Source organism: Balearica regulorum, chromosome 2 (assembly GCF_011004875.1).
Source record: "Balearica regulorum gibbericeps isolate bBalReg1 chromosome 2, bBalReg1.pri, whole genome shotgun sequence".
Lineage (NCBI taxonomy): Eukaryota > Metazoa > Chordata > Aves > Gruiformes > Gruidae > Balearica > Balearica regulorum.
In genome coordinates, this window is record NC_046185.1 from 85,987,254 (window position 1) to 86,008,116 (window position 20,863).

At 38.1% G+C, this 20,863-nt stretch overlaps 1 protein-coding gene across 2 annotated transcripts in view; it reads right to left on the reverse strand.

The window, feature by feature from the left end:
• CDH12 (cadherin 12) overlaps positions 1 to 20,863 on the reverse strand; it is a 591,317-nt gene that overhangs the window by 45,463 nt on the left and 524,991 nt on the right. For both annotated transcript variants that reach the window (XM_075744849.1, XM_075744850.1), the window contains one exon: positions 7,453 to 7,640. In XM_075744849.1, coding sequence (XP_075600964.1) covers positions 7,453 to 7,640 — 188 coding nt within the window. The remainder of the gene's footprint in view (positions 1 to 7,452; positions 7,641 to 20,863) is intronic.

Below are 20,863 nucleotides of genomic sequence, written 5' to 3' on the forward strand. Positions count from 1 at the left end.
GTTAAGCTAGCGATAAATGACTAAGAGAAAGCAAGAAATCTAAGCTCTCAATTAAGTAGTAATACATACATCTTGTATGTATCTTTCATACCCCAAAAATTACATTAAAACTTTTTGGACTGGCTCCTGTGATGCATGAGTATATTTGCAGATAGATATGCTAATGGCAAGAGCCATAGTTCATGCGGTCCTTGCAGATTGCCTTTCACTGAGTTCTTCTTCAAGGCACCAGTAGCAGATCATGGTCCTTGGCCAGTGCCCAGTCACAGTTTTCATGATGCAAGGGGAACAGAGTCCTTGTTTGGGGATGGACAGAAAGCGATAATACACAGATAACACATTAATACATAGAAAGCAATTCTGTGTATTGGTGTGCTCAGGCTGGCATATTTTACAGCTTAGCTAGCCAGAAGTCAGATAAAATGGCTGCATTACTTCTCCCCTGCCCCAGCATTATGGGGCGATGCTATGGTATATTTTTGAAAAGACAGTTTGACGCCAAGAAAGGAAAATGTTTTCCCATTGTAACCTCAGAGCAACCCATTCTCTTTGTCCTTCTATGGGTCTGACGATAAATAGTTAGATGTTAAACAATATGCAACCAATGCAAAGCACAGATGGCACTCAAACTAAGAAGAGGCAGGCTGAAAGTGCTGAGCCATCATCAGGGAAAGAAATCAGTGGCAGACTGCCATAAAATGCCAGCATTTAGCCCTTTAATATAAGTAAGGCTAAACTGCACCTGAACCATCTGTGGAAAGATGGGAAATGTTGCAAATGGTAAACCAGGATTTAATTTCAAAACCAAAAAGATTTTGTCAACATATATCATGTAGCAAAAGAGTATGGTTTTAATGTATATCGTGTTTATGGGGAGTCTATGCTACAGTCTCCCGATCAGTTCTGGTCTTCCCAGTTTTGAACAGTTGAGCCATATAAATAGCTATTGACAGTCTCAAATATTGGCATTTGTCTTATATGCCCAGAGTTTGCCTGAAAACAGAAGAATTGAATGCCTGCCTAACTCTCAGGCAAAAGGCAAAACCTTTTTGATTTTTACTTTTAAAGATGTTAAAATAGCATTTCTTTGTATTTATTTTTTTTAGCATATACCACTAAAATCGGTGAAGGAAATGAGTGGTCCACACAACAGTTTAGCTGCCTGTCTTTTTTTTTTTTCTTTTTTAAACAATTTTGCTGTTACATAATAGATGTCTGACAGTGCACAGTCTTATTTTCATTTAAAATCTGGAATACTGGTAAGGGTACAAACATAGAAGAATGTTTGAATCTTAGAGAAAAAAACTGTAAGATTATCAAAACCGCTTTCAGTTAATCAGATTTTAATGGAATGGCTTCATAGAAGTGTTTTTTTAAATAACCAGTAGAAATATTTATTCCTTCTATAAAAACTTTATTCAGAAAGCTAAGTTTGAATGTCTTTTATTTTACACATTTACAAGTTTTTCCACAGTAAACAGCATTTTTGCTAATATTAAGGCAATGTCTTATTAACTGTGGACTATTCAACAATTAGAGGAGTATTTCTAGTTGATACTCTAAGTACCAGTGACAGAATAGATGTATTTGGCCCCCCTACTGGTTCTTATCTGCCTTTTCCTGTGTTGCGGTTACAAGCTACTCTACATAGTTGCATAGTAAAGCACTATTAGCATATACACAGCCATGTGCAGCAAGGGCATTCTGCAAATCCCAAAATCAAATAATACATACTGACAAATCACTTTATCTTGCAACTCTGGAAGTACCATGAACAGACTTATTTAGTAAGACTAGGAAAACACATAAACAACTCTGTGTTAGAAATAAATATATTTTGAAATATTACTGTTTCCCATTTTCAAGGTAGAAGAAATGCTACTGTATAGATATGTCTGTATCTAAATTTATGCATTAGATAGATAGATAGATAGATATAGAATTAAAGAACTGAAAGGAAAAAAAATGGGCTGAAAGGTATAATGAATTCTGAGGAGAAGCATGGCAAAGGTGGGAAAAGAACTATCCTGTCACTTTACTCTTCTTCACAAAGAAGCAGGACCAGAAACTCCAGAATCTTCTGCTTTTTAGCCACACATAACAGATACAACAGTTTTGTTTGTGATAGAGGCTTTCATGATCCACACCTACAATGACGGAAAAGATGTATTTTGGGATGAGACTGTAAGCTCCAGGACATATAGATAGTTACGGACAGTAGCACTGGGTTGAGAGGAAGTGCACATTCACTTAGGCTTGTCTTCATACTAGTGTTGCGCAATGGTGTCACGTCTGCCTGTCTCAAAACCTGTCAACACTGTTCCCTTGAAGACGGGTTGAACATCTTTATTTTTTGTGAAATACTGCCATCAGACTATTCACTGTGCATTGACAGGTTTCAGTAACTGCACTTATGCAGTGGATTTTAAATAACAAGGAAGTAATTGATATTATAGAGCAGGTTGATTTATTTAAGCAAGCTCTGAATCAACAAGGAACATTCATTAATTACAGAGTTGAGAATGCATAGTAAAAAAGGAGATCTGTAGGCAAGTGCTGTAGATTTGACCCAATCTGAAGTGAGTGTTTCAAGATTTGATGGGAAGTGGGCAAAATATATGTATGTTCTGTATCTGGAGAAGGGGAGAAGCTGACCAGTGCCAGAGGTTCAGCTGCTTGCTGCTCTCAAACGTCTTACCCATTTCTGCAGGTGCCTTTCACTTTTCCAGGAAAAAACAAACCCAACAGCTGTGTCTGCAAACTGCAGAGACCGAAGTTCTCCCCTTCCTCACTCTTCCTGTCATTCTTCTCTGTGGCTGCCATGGTCTTTATGATTGCATCTACACCCGGCTCACCACTTTCTGCCTGCACTGAAGGACTTAGTATCGCCTGCTCTTCCTCTTGAAGATGTAAAATGATCCATCACATTCCCCCCCCCCCCCCCCCCCGCAAACCCCTGAGTTATGGTTATAGACAGTGCCAATGCACACACCTGCAGAGGGTATTCCCTGCCCCTGGAGAAGGAGGGGGTGGAGTGAGCAGTCGGTGCGGTCTTGCTAGCACAGCAAGCAGCAGCAGCGCTGCCATTCTGGCTGAGGCACGTCAGGAGCCTGCCTCAGGCTCGCTGTTGCGGCGTACAGATGCCATCAGGCTGCTCTTACATTACAGCAATGTCCCAGCACTACATGCATGGGCTGTCCCATGAGCAAGGCAACTCAGCTTATTCAGCAGTCAAACTTCTACTTGCTGACTCCAATTAAAGGCTTTTTAAAAGTGGCCCCTGAGGTTACAAGGAAGCGTACTCTCCAAATAACTCCCTGCAGCTGCCAGGTCTGTTCATCCCCCCCGCCCCCAGTTTCTGTCATTTTATCATCACTACAGTTACTGCTTCTCATCCTGCAGTGCTGTGTGCTCCCTGACATGCCGTGATTTCATGGATACAGCTTTGTCACCTCATCAGTTAGCAGTGGTACATGGCTTATAGAAAATACGATGCAGATGTTCCCTGAGCTCTCACTCACCCACGCGGAGAAGCTCGCCCAGTGCAGTGCAGCAGTGTAGGATCATACCAGGTGAAACCTGGAAACAGTTTTTTCCTGGATTTTAATGACGCTCTGCACAAATTAGTAAAACAGTGTCCGAGCCAGACTCAGTGCTTGAACCCTCCTCAATTTCTGGATTAGCTCGTGCCGAGCCAATCAAGAGGCTTCTGCACACACAATGGGCTTATCCTATAAACTCATCCTTAGCTTAATAAATTTAGTGCCAGCTGTTCAGTGAAGCTTAGACCCTTCTGTTTTCCTTTTTTGTTGGGTGTGGTCATTAAAGATTTCATATCAGTTTCAATAAAATCAGGAGCTTGCCTGGGGCTGACACATTTTCCCTCCATACCTGGAGCACTACTCTGTGCCCCACCTGAGGCCACTACACTCTGGTACGAAGGAGATGGTCCCTTCTGTCACCCTGCTTCTTGTAGCTGACACTCACTGTAGTTTGCTGAAGCATTCAGGTAGGATGACGGATGCTATATAAATATACAACCCAACAAACACTGTATTAAATAGCACCAAACAAGGGAAGAAAATGGTCATTCTATTCCTAATATAGTAATACTTCTTACTCTTATAGACAACTGTATGCAGCACTATCCTAAAGCCAGCCATTTTCCCCTCTTTTTACTGATACTGGTTTCCTTTTTTTTTTTTTTTTTTTGTGAGAGAGAGAGGAAGCTATTACAGTACTAACCACACAGTGGTGCTAAATGGCATTTGGATCATTTCTTTAGCAAAGTATAAGAAAAGCTATTCCATTTTTAATATATGTAAACAGCACAAGAGTAGTAGTCATCAAGCTTATATTGGATCATAGAACAAAAATAAATTATCAACCAAAACAGATGATTTAAGATGAACACCTTGTCCAACTGTAGCTGTTTGTGCGCATGTAGTGTCTGAGAAGCAGAGAATGACCTTTTGCCTCTGCCAATGCACTTAGCATGCTGAAAAGAACAGTTTGGCTTGTGCAATGTTTTATCATCAAAGGTATTTTCCACAAAAAATAAACGTAGTCTAAGAAGGCTTCATTTTTTTCTCAGTTTTGATACAGAAATGTCTCCATGTGTTTTTGCATAACAACAGAGCAAAAAAAAGCATCTCTGCAGTGACTGACAGTTTTTGGTTGCAAGAATTTTTTCAGGAAAAATAAAAGCAAATTTTATAACTGGTTTTGAAATGGCTCAGCGCAGAATTACGGCAGCACGTACAGCTATGATACAGGAAAAAGTGCAAACGTGTTTTGGAGCACATGGCACTTTTTAGTCGTGGCTTTGTTTATTATTTATAATTCATAATTGAAAGTTTGGTCCTATTCATTCTCTAGCTTTGATTTAAAGGAGGACTGATATACATATATAACTTAAATATTTGAGTAATCCCACAAGAACAAATCAGTGTTTTGAATACCATGCAATGTGAAATTGCTTCTGTGCAGGCAAATGAATAGTGCCGTTGCAGGCTTGTACAGGTAGCATGCTTTTTAATAGGTGTCTACAGAATTGTGAATGTCCAGAACTTCTGAAAATCTGAAAACAGTAACTCATAAAAACACATTTATATTATTATAAGTGTAGTGGATCTGAAAAGACAACCGAGTTAACAGCATCTTTAAGAATCCAGATTGCTCTTGTTTAACCTGGGATCCAGCAAGGAACTTAAGCAGATAGGGTTTGCATGATTCCAAAATGTCTGAAAGCACTTGCATCATTTAAAGCCTAGTGAATGGGTCCTTCCCACCGAGGAAAGTTTTCTGAAGGGCAATGGGCAGGGTCTGTACAAAGGCATTCTTTGCTGGAGGACCTGTGTTTTGGGTTTATCTTCTTTCCACGCTCCTGCATACAACAAAATTGGCATTCCCTGACCTTCACAGCCTGCCACTGTCCCCAGGCTCACTGTGATGAAGAAGATTAAGAAGGGATTAGGATTATATTTTTTGCCCTCCTGTTCAGTGACAGAGATCTATCATTTACATTAGGCAGCATCAACCGATGTTCTGTTGAAGTGCCCTAAAATTTCAGATATGCCGTATCCTGTTACTGAGAAGGCTAAATAAATGACATGAAATACAATGATCAACTCTAAAGTATCTGGATAAGGAATTAATTGTGTCCCCTCCCTTTTTTTTTTATTAGAGGTTAAATTGCATATTATATAATTCCTCATATAGCAGTCTCAAAAGTGGCCAGGCATTTTGCTTTTGCTGGTTCTGAGATAAATGTATTAGGCAAATTCATATATGGATGCTCTTCATCAGTAAGAAATATTATATGCATGCTATTTGAATCAGCATTGCCAATTTGAATGGTTTGCCTATACAGTCAAATATATACGTACTTAACCGTAAGTATGGAAAAATTCCATTGCTGTGTAAAATACAAGCAGCACAGCTGAGGCTTAGGACTAATCCAGGGAGAACTGAATCCTATCAAAACACTGCTCTTGATACTCAAACATTCGTTTTTTCAATGGTTCCCACTCATTGCCATTTGCGACTGGCAGTGCGTACGGAGGGGCGTGCAGCTGCTCAGCCCGACAGCTCCAGAGAGAGCTATTTTTGAGTGATCTGCATAGAGGGAAAAAGGTGACCAGAATGATTTTTAAAAATTAAACAAATTTTACAAGTTCACATAAGGAGGAAGCAATGCGTTCAATTTTTTAGTCAGAAAAGAAGGGGGTGTGTGAACGGTGTAAAGAGTTTGTGTCTCTTTGACAAAGTACTTTGTGTGGGTATCGTAGCTTCCATTTTATGTCACTAAAACTAGCAGAAAAGTAAGTGATTTGACATCATCTGGTCCTTTAATGCACCCATGGATAATTTACTATTTTGCAGGTCAAGAGGCTGAAGCCAGGAATTTCATTGTTAGAATGAGTATAATGCAAATATAGATCCATGGTCAGAGCCGGCGGAAATTTAAGTACCTACATTCTAAATTTTATTTGACCTAAAGCTTCTCTTTGCCTAAATCTTGTCTTAATACACATGTCCAGAAATCTTTCCTTCCCAGATCCTATCAGCTCATAGATGTGTTTATGTTACAAAATTACACCTACAAGCACGAGCTACCTATAGAATATACCCTGGCCTTTCAAAATGAGCTGGTGGTTCAGATTTCTTTCTGCAAAACCAGCTGATCATTGGTGTACATGTACGTGCCCTGGTTCAGAAGGCAACCATTGGTTAAAATGTGACTGTCCCTGTTTTGCATCTCTCCTACCTAATCCTTTAATCACTAAACTCCAAATAACACTTAACCTTTCCATCTTCAAAATTCATAAATTCAGTAATCTTGAATTTATTCTAGTACGCTAAAGCAACATCAACAGCTGAGATGCAGTGCGCTCCCTTGCCTGAATATCTGCTAACTAGCTATTTGGGACACTATTAGGAGACTGGAAGTAGGACATGTTGATTTGCAACCATTTGGGACTCTTCTACCCTGAGTAAAAACTCTGTTCACCACAGTACTGTACAACAGCTTCATTATCAAAATAACAAACATGAAATCAAAATTTTCAAAATAAAATGCTTACGAGTGAAAATGAAATATATTATCTTGAACATAAAATATAACTCTTTCGTTCCATGCTCCGAACTGGAGCATTTTTCCTATGGTTTTAGGTGGAAAATGTCACATAAAAGAGAAATTATACTTTCTAGACAGAAATAAGAATTGCTTTTCTACCATTAAAAACTGATATTATTTGTGAAAAGTCATACCTGCTATGAAGTGAAACGCTAAACTCCAATTTTGTTTAAGACTAAGACGACAACCACAGATTGTAATGAAGATACAAACTACTGTGTGTTACTTATGAGGCATAATTGCACAATATTTAATTCGCTTACCTAGTTTCTCACTTGAGCCATAGGTACATACACCCCATCGGTGCCACATACCTTTTTCAGCTTGATGACTCCTTCCTGGGTGTTCTCATCTGTTGTGATGTCAAATAAGTTTCCTCCATCTCCTGGAACTATGTTGTACTCAATTTCTGCATTTTTCCCAAAATCAGGGTCGACAGCTCTGATCCTTCCAATAGCAGAACCAACGTGAGAGGATTCAGGTACTTTTAAATGGAAGATACCTGTGACAAAGTGGTAGACAGTCATTCTTGGGATTTCTTGATAATTAACATAGTATGCCTGATTAAAACCCCGGAGCCTGTGCAAAATAAACAGACTTAAATCATCCAATTAAAATGATGAGAACAAAACAACAAAGGATTAGAAAGAGATATGCATGTTTTACCCACTGAACATATTAATTTCCCCTGGTTTCTAGATTTGGTCCAGTGAAACTGTAAGACTCTTAGCATCTCTATCTCTTGGGTTATCTGTCTATATTTGTATCTTTAATTTTACCTACATGATTTACTCTTTTGAATTGAATTCTACTTTTAGATAGTACATGTTTATAAGCATTTTCCTCCTTCTATGTTTAACAGGTTTTAGTGTCTGATAGTGTCTGAATTTTTATTTTGTTTGAGAAAAAAATATCTCTATGCATTTCACAACAGTGGAAAGGGAAAATTCAGTGGAAAAAGGATTTCCACCTATTTCTGTAATATTCAGTATTATAATTACACGTACAACTCGGGGGGGGGGGGGGGGGGGGGAGCTGTAGTTTACACATTGGCCGCCAGAGGGTTCTCCTATTAAAATGTCAACGCTAAACATAAATTCTGAGCTCTGCCCACTTTTCTTGTCAGTTTATTTACTATTAGTGGTAATAACAGTTGAAAACCAAACCAAAACCAAAGCACAAGAAACTTACACACTTTTAAAATAAGCATTACTATCTATATGTGAGGGGAACAGCTATCTCGAAAAAAAAATGCTGGACATAACAGTTAAAACAGCTAAAAGAAAAAGTCCCAAGTGCTTTGAGTCAGCCTTGACTTCAACGACGTCAGTAGCCGCAGGCCTTCAGTTTATGATGCCGTGCCCCGGGTTATTACACCGCTGCTGAAGCACCTGCCTTTCCTGCTCGGCCGCGCCTCTGGCTGGAGCTGTTACTCGGCAGAGCTGCCAGTGAGCATCACCGCGACGAGTATTTCCAGCGGGCAGGTACCGCTCGCCTCTCTTCACCCAGCAGCCTCTGCTGTCAAAACTGCCAGCAGCTTTTGGAGCTGATTTCAGCGAGCCCGGGATGTTTGATTCGCTTCCTCTTGGCTCTCAACAAAGCTAGCATTTGCTTGCCCCATCATTCCATTTTCCTGGGTCGTCTTCCAACAGCTCTCGCAGAGCAGCCCCTTCGGTGCAGGAAAACATTGGCAATGGCCTTCTCTGTTCCTCTAAATGTGAACATGTAGGAGAAAATTTACACCTCTTTTTCAACAGTATAGCAGGACAGACATCTGTGACTAGTGGGAGGCATGTTTGGGGGATGTCTCAGAGATTTCCGCCTGGTAGTGGTTCAGTTACACTTCACAAAATAAGGGTCTGAGAAGTTGTAGATCATGGAACAGCAGGATAGATGACTTTCGCATCCAGCCGCTGAATTAAACAGCAGACGCTATTCCCTGTTGTTATCTCCTTACAATGCATGCTGTGTCAGCTTTTTCAGCTTCATCATATTTCCAGGTGAGGAAAAAAAAAAAGACATTAACACTACTGGATCAGGAGCAAACCTACTCTTTTGTAAGCTTGTAGTTTGGGCTATGGTACCTATGTAATTGTCTGTTTGATTGCCTCTGAAAAAATGTGGTTTGTCTGCTTCCTCCCTCTCTCCATCAGCATGCAAAGTATATCTGAAGGTAAAACATGCTTTGTTTGTTTGTAAAAATCCCTGTAAGTAAAGTCTGCTTGTGTCAGCATCCACATCTGGACATTACCACGTGTAGCCTTGTAGTACTTATTGATTGAGCTACTAAAGGTTGTGCAATTATCATTTCCCTAATTTTTTTCTAAGGGAACATATTAAAGGAAGCTTTCTTTCTTTTTCAAAGGGAATGTACTAAAGGAAGCTTTACTTTTTCTTCTTCTTCTTCTTCGTCTTCTTGTTTGAACAGCTGGAAAGGAGAAGTATGATGCAAAATATTATCAAGACAAGGGTAGCCTCAGCTATTTCTTAGTCGTACTTCAATGACTCTGAGTAAAGAATAAAATTTTAAGATGTTATGCAGGAGACAATCACAAAATCCTCCTATTATCTAATGTCACTTACAAATACGTGTATTAGTCTCTGCTATGCAAGTTATTCAGAAGAGGTGGAAGAAAAGGGATCCAAAAGGGCTTTGCCTGTACTTGAATCTTCTATTATGTTTCCACAACACAGTTCTGGCCCTGATGCCCAGGTCTTTTACAGACACTTACACTGGATGACAGAAATCATTGCTTCACTGTTCGCTCTTTACAGCCACAATTTTGGTGAACGTAAAGTGTAAGAGCATATGATAATGGATTTTTTCCTTCTTTGCCTAGTTGATCTATTCTTAGTGAAGTGAAGAGCACTCAGATTCATTAAAACAAACATTTCTCTATAAAATATTGTACCTGGCTGTAAAGCACATGGGATGGAGTCAAAGAAACACTACATTACTCATTTCAGATTGTTTAGGCTTTTATCAGTTATTTTCAATGACTTGGCATTTCATCACTTCCAGAAATTCAACAGCAATAAAGATGGGGTCATTCAGATTAATTTGAAACTCTGAAGTAATCTTCAACTCTGCCAGAGTCAGATCTCTGAAGATGTAGTATGTAATTACACTGCCATCGTCCTCCTGTAATAGTATCTTCACAGCATATGGAAGCTGTTAATGGTGCTACTGTGACAACTTACTTTCAGAATAAAATAAATGGAAACAAATAACGTATATTGTTGCCAGCTCAGGGAAAAAACTTCAAGAGAATATAATGTATAACATGAACACACACACACACACACACACACACACACCCCCCACACACACCCCGAAAACAGCCTTTGTACAGAGGACATCTGAAATGATAGATACATGCTGCACACAAAATGTAACAGAAAGACAGTTTTGTAGAGTTTTAGAGTTACTTTTCTGTTTCTGGAAGACATTACTTCTTGCTGTGGACTTGCTGTGACAGTTTAGCTTTATTCAGTTTTTATTGTCCATTTTGCCTGTATATACTACTACCTCCATTTGCTATAGAGTATATTGAAGAGGCCTGAGTAACAGCCTTTTACTCCCGAAGGTCCTGAAAACCTTGTTCTCTGCAGCTTCTAGGAATGATGGAACAAACGGGGCAGACAAACTTATGCAGCAGCTGGTTACGCTGCTCAAACAGTTCTGCCAAATATTGCAGATTGTCTCACGTGACTTCTCTGCCTATAAAATTCTATTCTTCTACTTGCATAAATCTCTTTTAAATCTGTTTTCTAAGTTTGCTGCTGGCTTTTGTAAAGGATTAGTGATATGGGATGTCCCAAAGGAGCAAGCCCTTACTTCCCTCAGACTGCACTACGAAACTGGACTCTGCAACTGGTTACCCTTTTGCTGATTTCAGTCGTGTGTATTGCATGCAAGTTGGAGTATTTTCACATATAGGAAAGCTAGTAGCAATGCATATTGCCTGGTCAAGATTTCTCACTCTGTTGTAAATGTAATTTAAAAAAAAAAAAAAAAAAGTTATTTTTAAGGCCAAAAGTCATGTGCCAGTTGACATGCTTAACTTATGCAACAGTTCATGCTTAAATTACACTTAAAATTCAACCTAGAATCCAAAACTAGAGAAAGCCCAATGATTATGTATCTTAGCATAAGCATTCAGGCATTCCCTTATAACGTCTGTGTAGTCTCTATGTGACCCAAGGTGTGAAACTTCCTCAGAGTTTCAGGCTGAGCAGCATCAATGAGGATGATAAAAATAAGTAAAAGTGAGTGATGCTGCTGCTGAAGCTTTTAGGCTGAAATGACTGATAGGGCTTATTACTCAGCCCCAAAAGCATTCAGGAAACCGAGGCGGAGGTGAGCTAACAACTCATACACGCTGCCTCTGAGTTTCTAAAACAAAGACGGTTCGAAAGCGCATAGCGGGAAGAAATCAGAGCTGAGTAAGTGACAGGTAATCAGTCATATTGACTGAAATTCAGCACACAGTTACAGTTCTTTTGGCATGATTAGATTAGTTTTAGTTTTTAAGGCTCAAAAGCTGTTCTGGGGTTTGATTTTTACTTACAAAGGTGGGTTTTTTGTTGCTTTTTTTTTTGTTTCTCCACACCTGCAATTTATGGGTATGCCATCATTTACCAAAAAGATTTTCAGTTCTGCTGAGAATGAGAAATGAAAACCATCATTGCATCTCATCAGCAAAACAACCATTAAGAAATAACTCAGGTTAAGATCTAAGGACTTAGGTTAAATGCATAATGGCCTTCAACCAAACAGCTGTAAATGCTGTTTGAGCTTGTTTCTAATCTGTCAACATACATGTACTGCGTATATGTAAGCTTATCCTCTCCTGCTTTTTCTTTGTCTATATTTTTTTCAGTTCTTTTGGGCAGATGCCAAAGTATTGCATTGCAGTTAATTATGATAGCATGAATCTTCTAGGCAACAACAGTGAAAGAAAATAATTTCTTTCTCTTTGATCTAAATCTTTAATGTTTTCTCAGGAAAAAAATAATTCAGATTATGTATATTATTGTATTCTTGTTATCTTAAATTATCAAAGCATTTCAGTTTTTATCTTGCCCAGGTTATAAGGGCACTGATTTCTGTCTGTTTAGGAAGAATCCAAAGACAACAGTCCATATTTATCTGCTGGGGTTTTAACAATAGTGTACTAGACAAAAGAAAGGATACTGTAAATACAAGCAGATACTCAGTATACTAAACCTGTTACACCAGCTACAGCTAATCAGGCCAATGATTAACAGCATCTGACATACATGCTCCTAAAGCTGGGAAGACGTGATTCAGCAGAGCAGCCAGATACATCCACGCCTCTCCTGGCTGCGGCTCTGCGCCCTGCAGGGAGCTGGGACCTCGCGTAGGGAAGAGAAAGGCCGTGATTTGTCACCGTGCGCTCGGATGCAGGTCACGCGTAACTTGGCATAGGCTGGTAAAACTTCATCTATGGGAAGGCTTCTTCCATCCTCAAACCCACTGCTCTAAGTTAGGGTTTATGGCCTCATTTGATACAGCATAACCATTCTTAAAAATTCCTGGTTTTCTGCTATGGATCCCAAAGACCACACCTAGCAAGAGCTACATCTACCCAGGCTGCAGAGATGCTATTTATTCCACTGATAAGCTGTTTTCAGAAAGCTTTCTAAAAATAAAACTCCCCATCGCGTGTCAGAGACTAATTCCACAGAGCATAATATCCCCCTTGTTGGAGCAAGGGTTCAGGAAAGGGGAAATGCCAGTTCATTTTCTCAGCTGAAGATATTCAGACCCACAGCTTCTGTCTCCAAAGAGTGCTAGGTGTAGCAAAGACAATAGAGAATATTCTGTTTAACACCATAAGGTAGAAATAATTCTAGAAGCAGTTGTATGGAGCCACAAACACTCATATACATATGTCCTAATACCTAGGCAAGAATAATAAGCTTTGAAGAATCTTGAATTTTCTTTGTGTAGTGGCACAGTTTTACTAGGAGGGGAAGAAAATGCTCATTTCTAGAACTTTCTCACGTTTATAATTAAGAGTTTCTCTTAGACGATATGGAGTTGAACTCTGACAAGCTGAGGAGACCAAATCAAATTCCTGAGTAACTACTTTAATCATGCTGTTATTACCGTATAGTAAAGATTCCACCATTATCACCTCCCCTTCCATTGGTCTTGCTATATGGAAAAGTGGTGGCTAAATGGCCATCTGTGCAAAGTCTAACTTTGTCAATGAGTTCATGTGTTAGACAACGTGCCTCATGGATCTCTGAGGGCTTATGTGGAAAACCAGTTCTCTATGATCGGCTTCATTATGTATCATGACAAATAAAGAACTCTTCTGCTAATATCCAGTCTACTGATTAAAAAATTATTACCAAACAAAAAAAGTCAGTAAAAAGAGTCCAAAATACAATGAGAAAAAGAATTATTTTTGTATAGTCTAAAAGCTTGAATCAAATGTTTTTATGTAAGTTATATAGTGATTATAAGGAATAATCAAGGGGTAGCATGCCTTACATGCTAGATAGGATAGAAAAAGATAGTTTTGAGGAGAAAATGCCTTTTCTTTTTCAGTATGTCAGGCAGCACGTAACTGGCATTTATCAGGTAGGTCTGCTGGTAATATTCTGGTGATCACGCCATCACCATGAAATAAATCAATACACTTACTCCCTCTATAAAATTTAAATTGCATGATATATGGAAACATTAACATGATAAAAAGTATATTGCTGAGGATGGGACACAGAGTTTGTAATGCTCTGCTTAACATCTCTGCTTCTTAAATATCTTGTGGGAGCTTTTTTGTATTTTCTTTGTTACTCTGGCACAAAATATAATAACACAATTTTACTACAATTCACTCACTCTTAAGAATGTGGTCAAAGCATGTATTTTAGGATCTAAGCCAAGTGCTCTAAATCATCTGTATTGGAAGAATCATTTTTCTCTCCATCGACTAAGGAAATTAGGTCCCTGTCTTTAGTCCTCTGACTCACAACTAAGTTGCATGCCTGGAATCACCTAAACAAAACATGCTCAACATCTGTGTTACTCAGAAGACTCCCTGTGAATCTTTGATTTTTCACATGCTCATTGGGTACATTTTATGTAAATGGTTTTCCCTAAATTACGTATTAGTTTTCTTCACTATGATGGCACAGTATGAAGCAGAAAATTATTATTTTTAAAGACAAAAATGTGAAATCATCATGTACAAGTGCATAATAGTTTACTGTTTTTTGATTTGTTTTGGGTTTCTGCATGCAGTTTCCTTAAAATACCTGAGATTTAGTGTGTGATACAGACCAAAAAATAATGATACAATAGCATAGCAATTGGCCTCACATTTGCAGTCTCTTATACTTTACAGTGAGTACAATCAACTTATCAAAAGTGATATTTATGTTTTCCAATTTAAGTGTTTAAAGGTGAGATCTCTGTGTAAATGGGGCTCCTTTTGCAATGAAATCTGTGGGTATTGAGTGCTTAACTATAGATCCTTTTCTTGAGAGCACTGGCAATCACATTTATAAGATCAACAACTTTGCTGTGGAAGTCACTGAGAAAAAAACCATTGTCATGATTTTGAGAGAAAACTTGAAAGACTTCCCCTAGAATATTTCTGTTATTTTCTTCTTCTTCTTTTTTTTTTTTTTTTTTTTTAAATGCCTTGCTTTATGTAAAAATTGAACTAAACATGTATTTTGGACTTAAGGAAGACAGTTTCAAAACTGCTTGGTATCTGCAGCTCCTATTGCTGTCAGTAGCAACCTCTGGATTGTTGCAAGCACTTCTGGGGCATCCTATTTAATACTTTTACAAGGAGCAGAGCACGCCTGAAAAGCTGACTACAATTGTGGTTGTTAGGTATTTCTGAAAAATCACAAGTCTAAACTATTGTGTTTATAATTTGATAATTACAAATGGTCTGTTCTGTTTCACTTCATGTTGCACTGTAGCCTCCTAATTTTCAGAACGCAAGCCCACCACAGTCAGAAGCAGAAAGTCTGTGTTGATTTCTTACATTCTTACAGAAATGACAGTGATGCAACAAGTGACACTGTAGCCTGTGAGTCACTTTGCAACCAATTCTCGAGGCATTGCAAGGCAACCCCATGCTGTTAAATCTGGAGCCCTAGCTGCTCTTCAGTATCAGAGAGTAGGTGATGCATGGTGCTTTTAAGCCATCCCAAGGTTATCATGGATAATTTCATGCATCCAATCTAAATACTCTCTGTGTTTTGAATGAGTAATTTCTTCACCACTCCCCACAGATAACACATTGGGGTGGAATGAATGTCACGATTCTAGCCAAAGGTTGTTGAATTTCTATGAACCATATTTGTTTACACCTTTTATACAGAAGGTAGCAGATGTAAAATACAATTATTAATGATAATAATCTACTACAATGATAATGACATGTTTAAAAATAATTGACCTATAAATCTTGCTGTTAATGATCAATTACCACTTAACCCTGATGATGGGAGGAAATTAATTGGATAAGTGCAGACTAACAACAGATTTTTATGACAAATATAGATAATATTTAACTTCTAGCCACTATTGTGCTCATTTGTATTTCTTAGACTACTGCTTACTGTGCAATCAGAGCATTACATTTTACCTAGTGACAAATTACCCATATTTTTCATTGGTTTTGGAATAGTAACAAGAAATAGCTATATTTGTTTTCATGCTCTGCTTTGCAGCTGAGGGTTCTGTCTCTCTCAATTTAGACCTTTAAAGATGCTTTTGTTTCATTCAATCAATACTCCAAACAGTCCTCTAAGAATAGAGAATTTTGCTAGTTATGCATTCTTGAGGAAGTTAAAAAAAAACGAAAAAAGTGAAGCACAGGTAAAATTTACTAAATATTTAGTGGTTTGAGAATATATGGTAACTGAATGTTTCTCCCTCCTGAATATTTCTACCTCCAGTTTATTTCTCAGGCTTTTTTCAAAATATTATGCTTTAGCTGGGTTTTGTGTCATTGTTCAGTCTGAATCAAATGTGTCACTCTTCAAGATATTTTATGATCAAGATCATGCAACAGTGACAGCTACCAAAAAAAAAAAAAAAAAAGGTTTCTAGGGAGCTTTTACTAAGACTACATCCACTTTGGGGGCAAATCAGCTCTTACTGAAAATGCTTGAAGAGTCCTGATGCGGAAAGATATAAGAAAAAAGTAAGAGAAAGTTGGCATAAGTGTAAACAGAAATCTGTATAGATGTTGAATTTTATGTTAACTCCTTTACGTTGCACGCACACAAATAGTAACAGAAGCCTGCTGAACTGTCAGGTGCTGTGACCCAAGGTGGGCTGCATGGTCTGCATTGCAAAGCATAGGCTCAAAAAAGCTACAACTGTACAAAGAATTTCATGTACCAGCTGTACTCTGCGGCCCGGAAGCTAGCCAGTATAGAATGGCCTATTTCCATGTTATTAAATTCTTTTACCCCCACCAAAATAGGTCAGCTTCATGGAAAGTGACTGCAGAGAGTAGTTCCTGATCTGTACTAATTTCCCCAAATGCCCTGAATTTGTCTGAAAAAGCTTTACTTGGTCAAAACTGTGCCCGGTGACTCTGCTAAGGCTAACAGTACGGATGATTTAAATGTCCAGGAACTTCCCCCAGTGCTCTCATGTCATTCTTTTAGTCTTCAAAGGAAAATAAAATGAGCCTTTGTATGCCTTCTATTAGTCTATGTAAAAATGTCTATAATTGCACTGATTAAGTGGCGGTGTAGGAAAAAAAAAAGTACAGAGGCTTTTTTATGACCAGCTGTCAAACATGTAGCTAACTCAGGTGGGTCAAATAGAAACAGCAGGCAAGGGTCACTGAGCTGACAGTATAGTGGCCAAACCAAGCAAGATGGAGCTGTAAAGAGCTTCTCTGGGATGGTGAAGACTCATGATCTCAGTATAGCAAAATGTGGACAGACTCAGAGCCAGAAGTGAATTAATAACAGATAAATTATTTTAGCAGTGTTTATTATTGGGGAGAAAAAAAACCCCAAAACACTTGGGGAAGAGAAGTAGGAGATGTCCATGCTGTAGTTATAAGATGAAAATGAGATCAAGGAAAAATTGTGTCTCTTTTAGGAGAAGGGTGCATGTTGAATGTAAGGATAGACAAGGTGAGGAGGAAAAAGAAGGCCAGAGGAAGGGAGATGGAGACACAGATAGTACTGTGGTGTGAGACTTGGAAGGAACCTGGATTAAAGAGGAGTTACCCTAAGTTCTTCTCTGACTCCTGGAAGAGCACTGTGCAAATACTGGTCTGCTAGTATTCATTCATGTACTGATTTGACTATTTTTTGCTAGTGTTAAAGCTGCAGTTAAGTGACTCACTGGTCTTACAATCCAAAATTATAATGACCTCTGCATGGCTGCTGGTTTCATGATTGGCTTGCAATTGCTTGGGCCCATTTCTCTAGTCTTTGCATTCCTGTCTTCCATCACTCCTTGAAATGGTTGCTTAAAATATATGTTCAACTCAGAAACACAGTTTTAGTTTACCCAAAACTCACAAGTAAATGGAAATCCAACTTGCTTAAAATTTTCTGACATGGAAAGACTTAAGCTTGGTTTACAAAACCAAGCTGGTGGTTTTTTTGCTTTATGTCTTATGGCATAGTGGTGATAAAAGTTACAAAGATGGAGTAGACCAGGATTCAGCCTTCCCTCCCTTTCTGATCCAAAGCAAGCTCTGACTCAGTCTCCCACCTAATTACTACCTGCAGGCTAGTCTGCAATGAATCTGTCCACCTGTCCTCTGTAAGTATCTCCCATTTGGTATAAAATAAGAAATTAGTTGCTGGAACCGAATTAGGGCATCTTGTCTGCAGGCAAATTCTTTAATCGATAGAAGATAGGCTCATTTTCATTCTGAGAGCCAATGAAGATGCAAGTGCTGTATACAAAGCACAACAACTTTTAACAGGAGTACCTACAGAAGCCATACTTCCCTATCTGAATCGCAGTGACTAGAGTAACTTCCCAGAAAGTTGGGCAGACTTGTTAAAATACTTAATTAGGCAGATGGAAGCTCTGAACCTTAACCCCAAGTAAGTTTTCCAGCAAATTGTCCAAGAAGGGAGGAAATAAATCTTTCTCTCTTTTTTTTTTTTTTAATCAAAACCTCTGTTTTCATAATTTTATTTTTTTATGTTAGTGAACAGAATAATTTCTTAATCACACAGTCCTTTTCTGTAAATGTCTAATTTACTACTGGGTGGGATCTGTGTTGTATTCTTCTGAAATCTTTAAAGGGAGATACCACTATCTGAGGAACTTCTGTCTCATAGGCCACTCATCCAAAGCAGTGGGTTAAAAGATTTTTCTTTCTGTCTCATGTGGACCAGAAGACCCTTTACTTGCACTCTGCATCTGAACCTAATTTTGCAATAAAATGTGAGCAAGACTGGTTCAAAGTCACATGAATGGAATCAGCGACATTTAGTTTACTGAGTGAATAAAATTGACCTGCTTTTATACAGTAAAACCTTTGCTAAATAGTGTATGTGCAATGTCTGTGATCTACTAAGCTTCATAGAATATATTACTAAATAACTACAAAAAGAGTTTTTAATCCATGGAGTGTATATGCATAGGGACGTATAGACAGGCTATTCCAAGTTCAGCACTTGGTCTTTTCTTTCAAAATATTTCTACAGATTTTACCACTTGAAAGTAAACCTGTTGAAACATGCTATGAACCAATAAATAATCACTGAAAATAGATGCTATCTAAAGGGTAATAATATGCAAACTCTATTCCTAACATCATAATTGTGAAATAGATAATAGACCTATCTAATAGATCATTCAGATAAAAGATCATTCAAGTAGCATGCAAAGGTTATATAACTAAGGGAAGAAAGGCTATTTCTCTTTTTGTAAAGGTCTTTTTTACTTGCACTGAAATTCCTGAAATTGCATCAATGAAAGATATTTTTTCCCACTTTCTGAATTGTCTGATTTGTTGACTTTTCTATTTAAGATTGTTGTTTCCTCTGCTGTCTCCAGTGGAGGCTTTAATACATTCTGTGAAATGCGCCGTACTGGCCGCTCTTGAAGTTCAAATCCAATTAGCTGCAAACTTCTACAGTATGGACAGGCAGATGATGTGCAAGGTCCTGGGAATGATCCTTCGACCTTGCCTTATTTAAGGTGTCGTTACGAGAAAGATGAATAGCTGCATTTCTGTTTCCAAGCATGTTAGCATTTCTGGAAATTTGCCATGCTCTTTTATGCAAACTAACTTGATGGAATTCACTGGGATGCTTCTGGAAAGACCAATGACAGCAAAAAAACCCCAGCCCTTGTGATATCTAGGCGTTGATCTATAGCTGGCTGAACATTTTAAATGTGGTTGCCAAAAAGCTCTGAGATAATGGTTTCTGATCATCAGAGCGTTGCTTTTTTTAAAGCCAAGACGTGCAAAAGTAGACAAAATTCAAGTATTGAGTTCAAACCTTAATTCATTTTTCTTGTGTTAAAAACAGTTTTCAATCATTCCCCTACATTATTGAATTATCCTGTGAGTTGGAAATGATAGGATAAAACATAGCTTTGGCCAAATAGCTCTTCTGAATAAATAAAAAACAAAGTAAATTAAGGGAGTGTGACTTTAAAAATAGGCACCTTAAAAATAAACCCAACTTATTGCTGACTTCATAAGACATTTGAGAATGGTCTTTAATTTGCTAATATCAGAATAAAAACTGTATAAATTTTAAAATTCAATTGCATTTCTTCTGTATCAGGACCTTATCCTCTAAAAGTATATTTATGTCATATTAAAATAAAAAGACATACTATTCCTTTGACTAAAATGATTCGCATGTGCTTTTATTGCTCGGCATATAAGGGTTTAGTTCTCTAAATTGCTTTCATAGTCACTCTGTCATCAGGGAACAAAAGAAAGAGACAGGAAAACTGAAGCACAATAACCTTACAAAATATGAATCAACCACTTCACTTAATTGGTTTGATTCCATAAAGTATAATTTATACCAACTAATTATACAGTTTTTGTCATTTAACTGTTGAAGTAAATATAACCCATCCATCCTTTCTTGAAGCTTGTTTCAAGAGTTGGAAACAAGCCACAGCTGTCCTTGCAGCCAGCTCAGACTGGTCTAACGCTTGATGCATTAAGGGTTAGCCCATTAGCTTCTAGGAAGGATGTGCTGAACTGCCTTTTTACTTAACCAGCCACCGTGTACGTCAGTAGCTGAGAGAGAAAGGCCGTCAGTTCCCTTCTGGACCAGGATGCATGCTGACAGATAAACAGCTTTTATCCACTCTTCTCTATTCAAGGGTAATGTTGTGTTATATAAATTTTCATTTAATTGATTGAACATCGTTGCTATGATAGGAAAAGTACTTTCTCTTTCAGTCTTTGCCTTACTTTTTCTGGTTTTGGCAAGAATCACACTTTGGTATGAAACATTTTTTAATATTTATGAAAAAGCTCTATCTTTAACAATGAAACATGCACAGCAATGCAGAAAGTCAGTGTACTAATGAAGAATCAGGCAAGCCATATATAAAACACTTTTGGAAATAAAGTTCTACTAATAATATCATTCAGATTCATTTTCCCTTCCAGTTATAAAGAAAATATCAGTTTTCTGAAGTGTCTCAGTTTTCTGAAATGTGGGCCAACAGATACCTGCAGGTCAAACAACTCCGACAGAAAT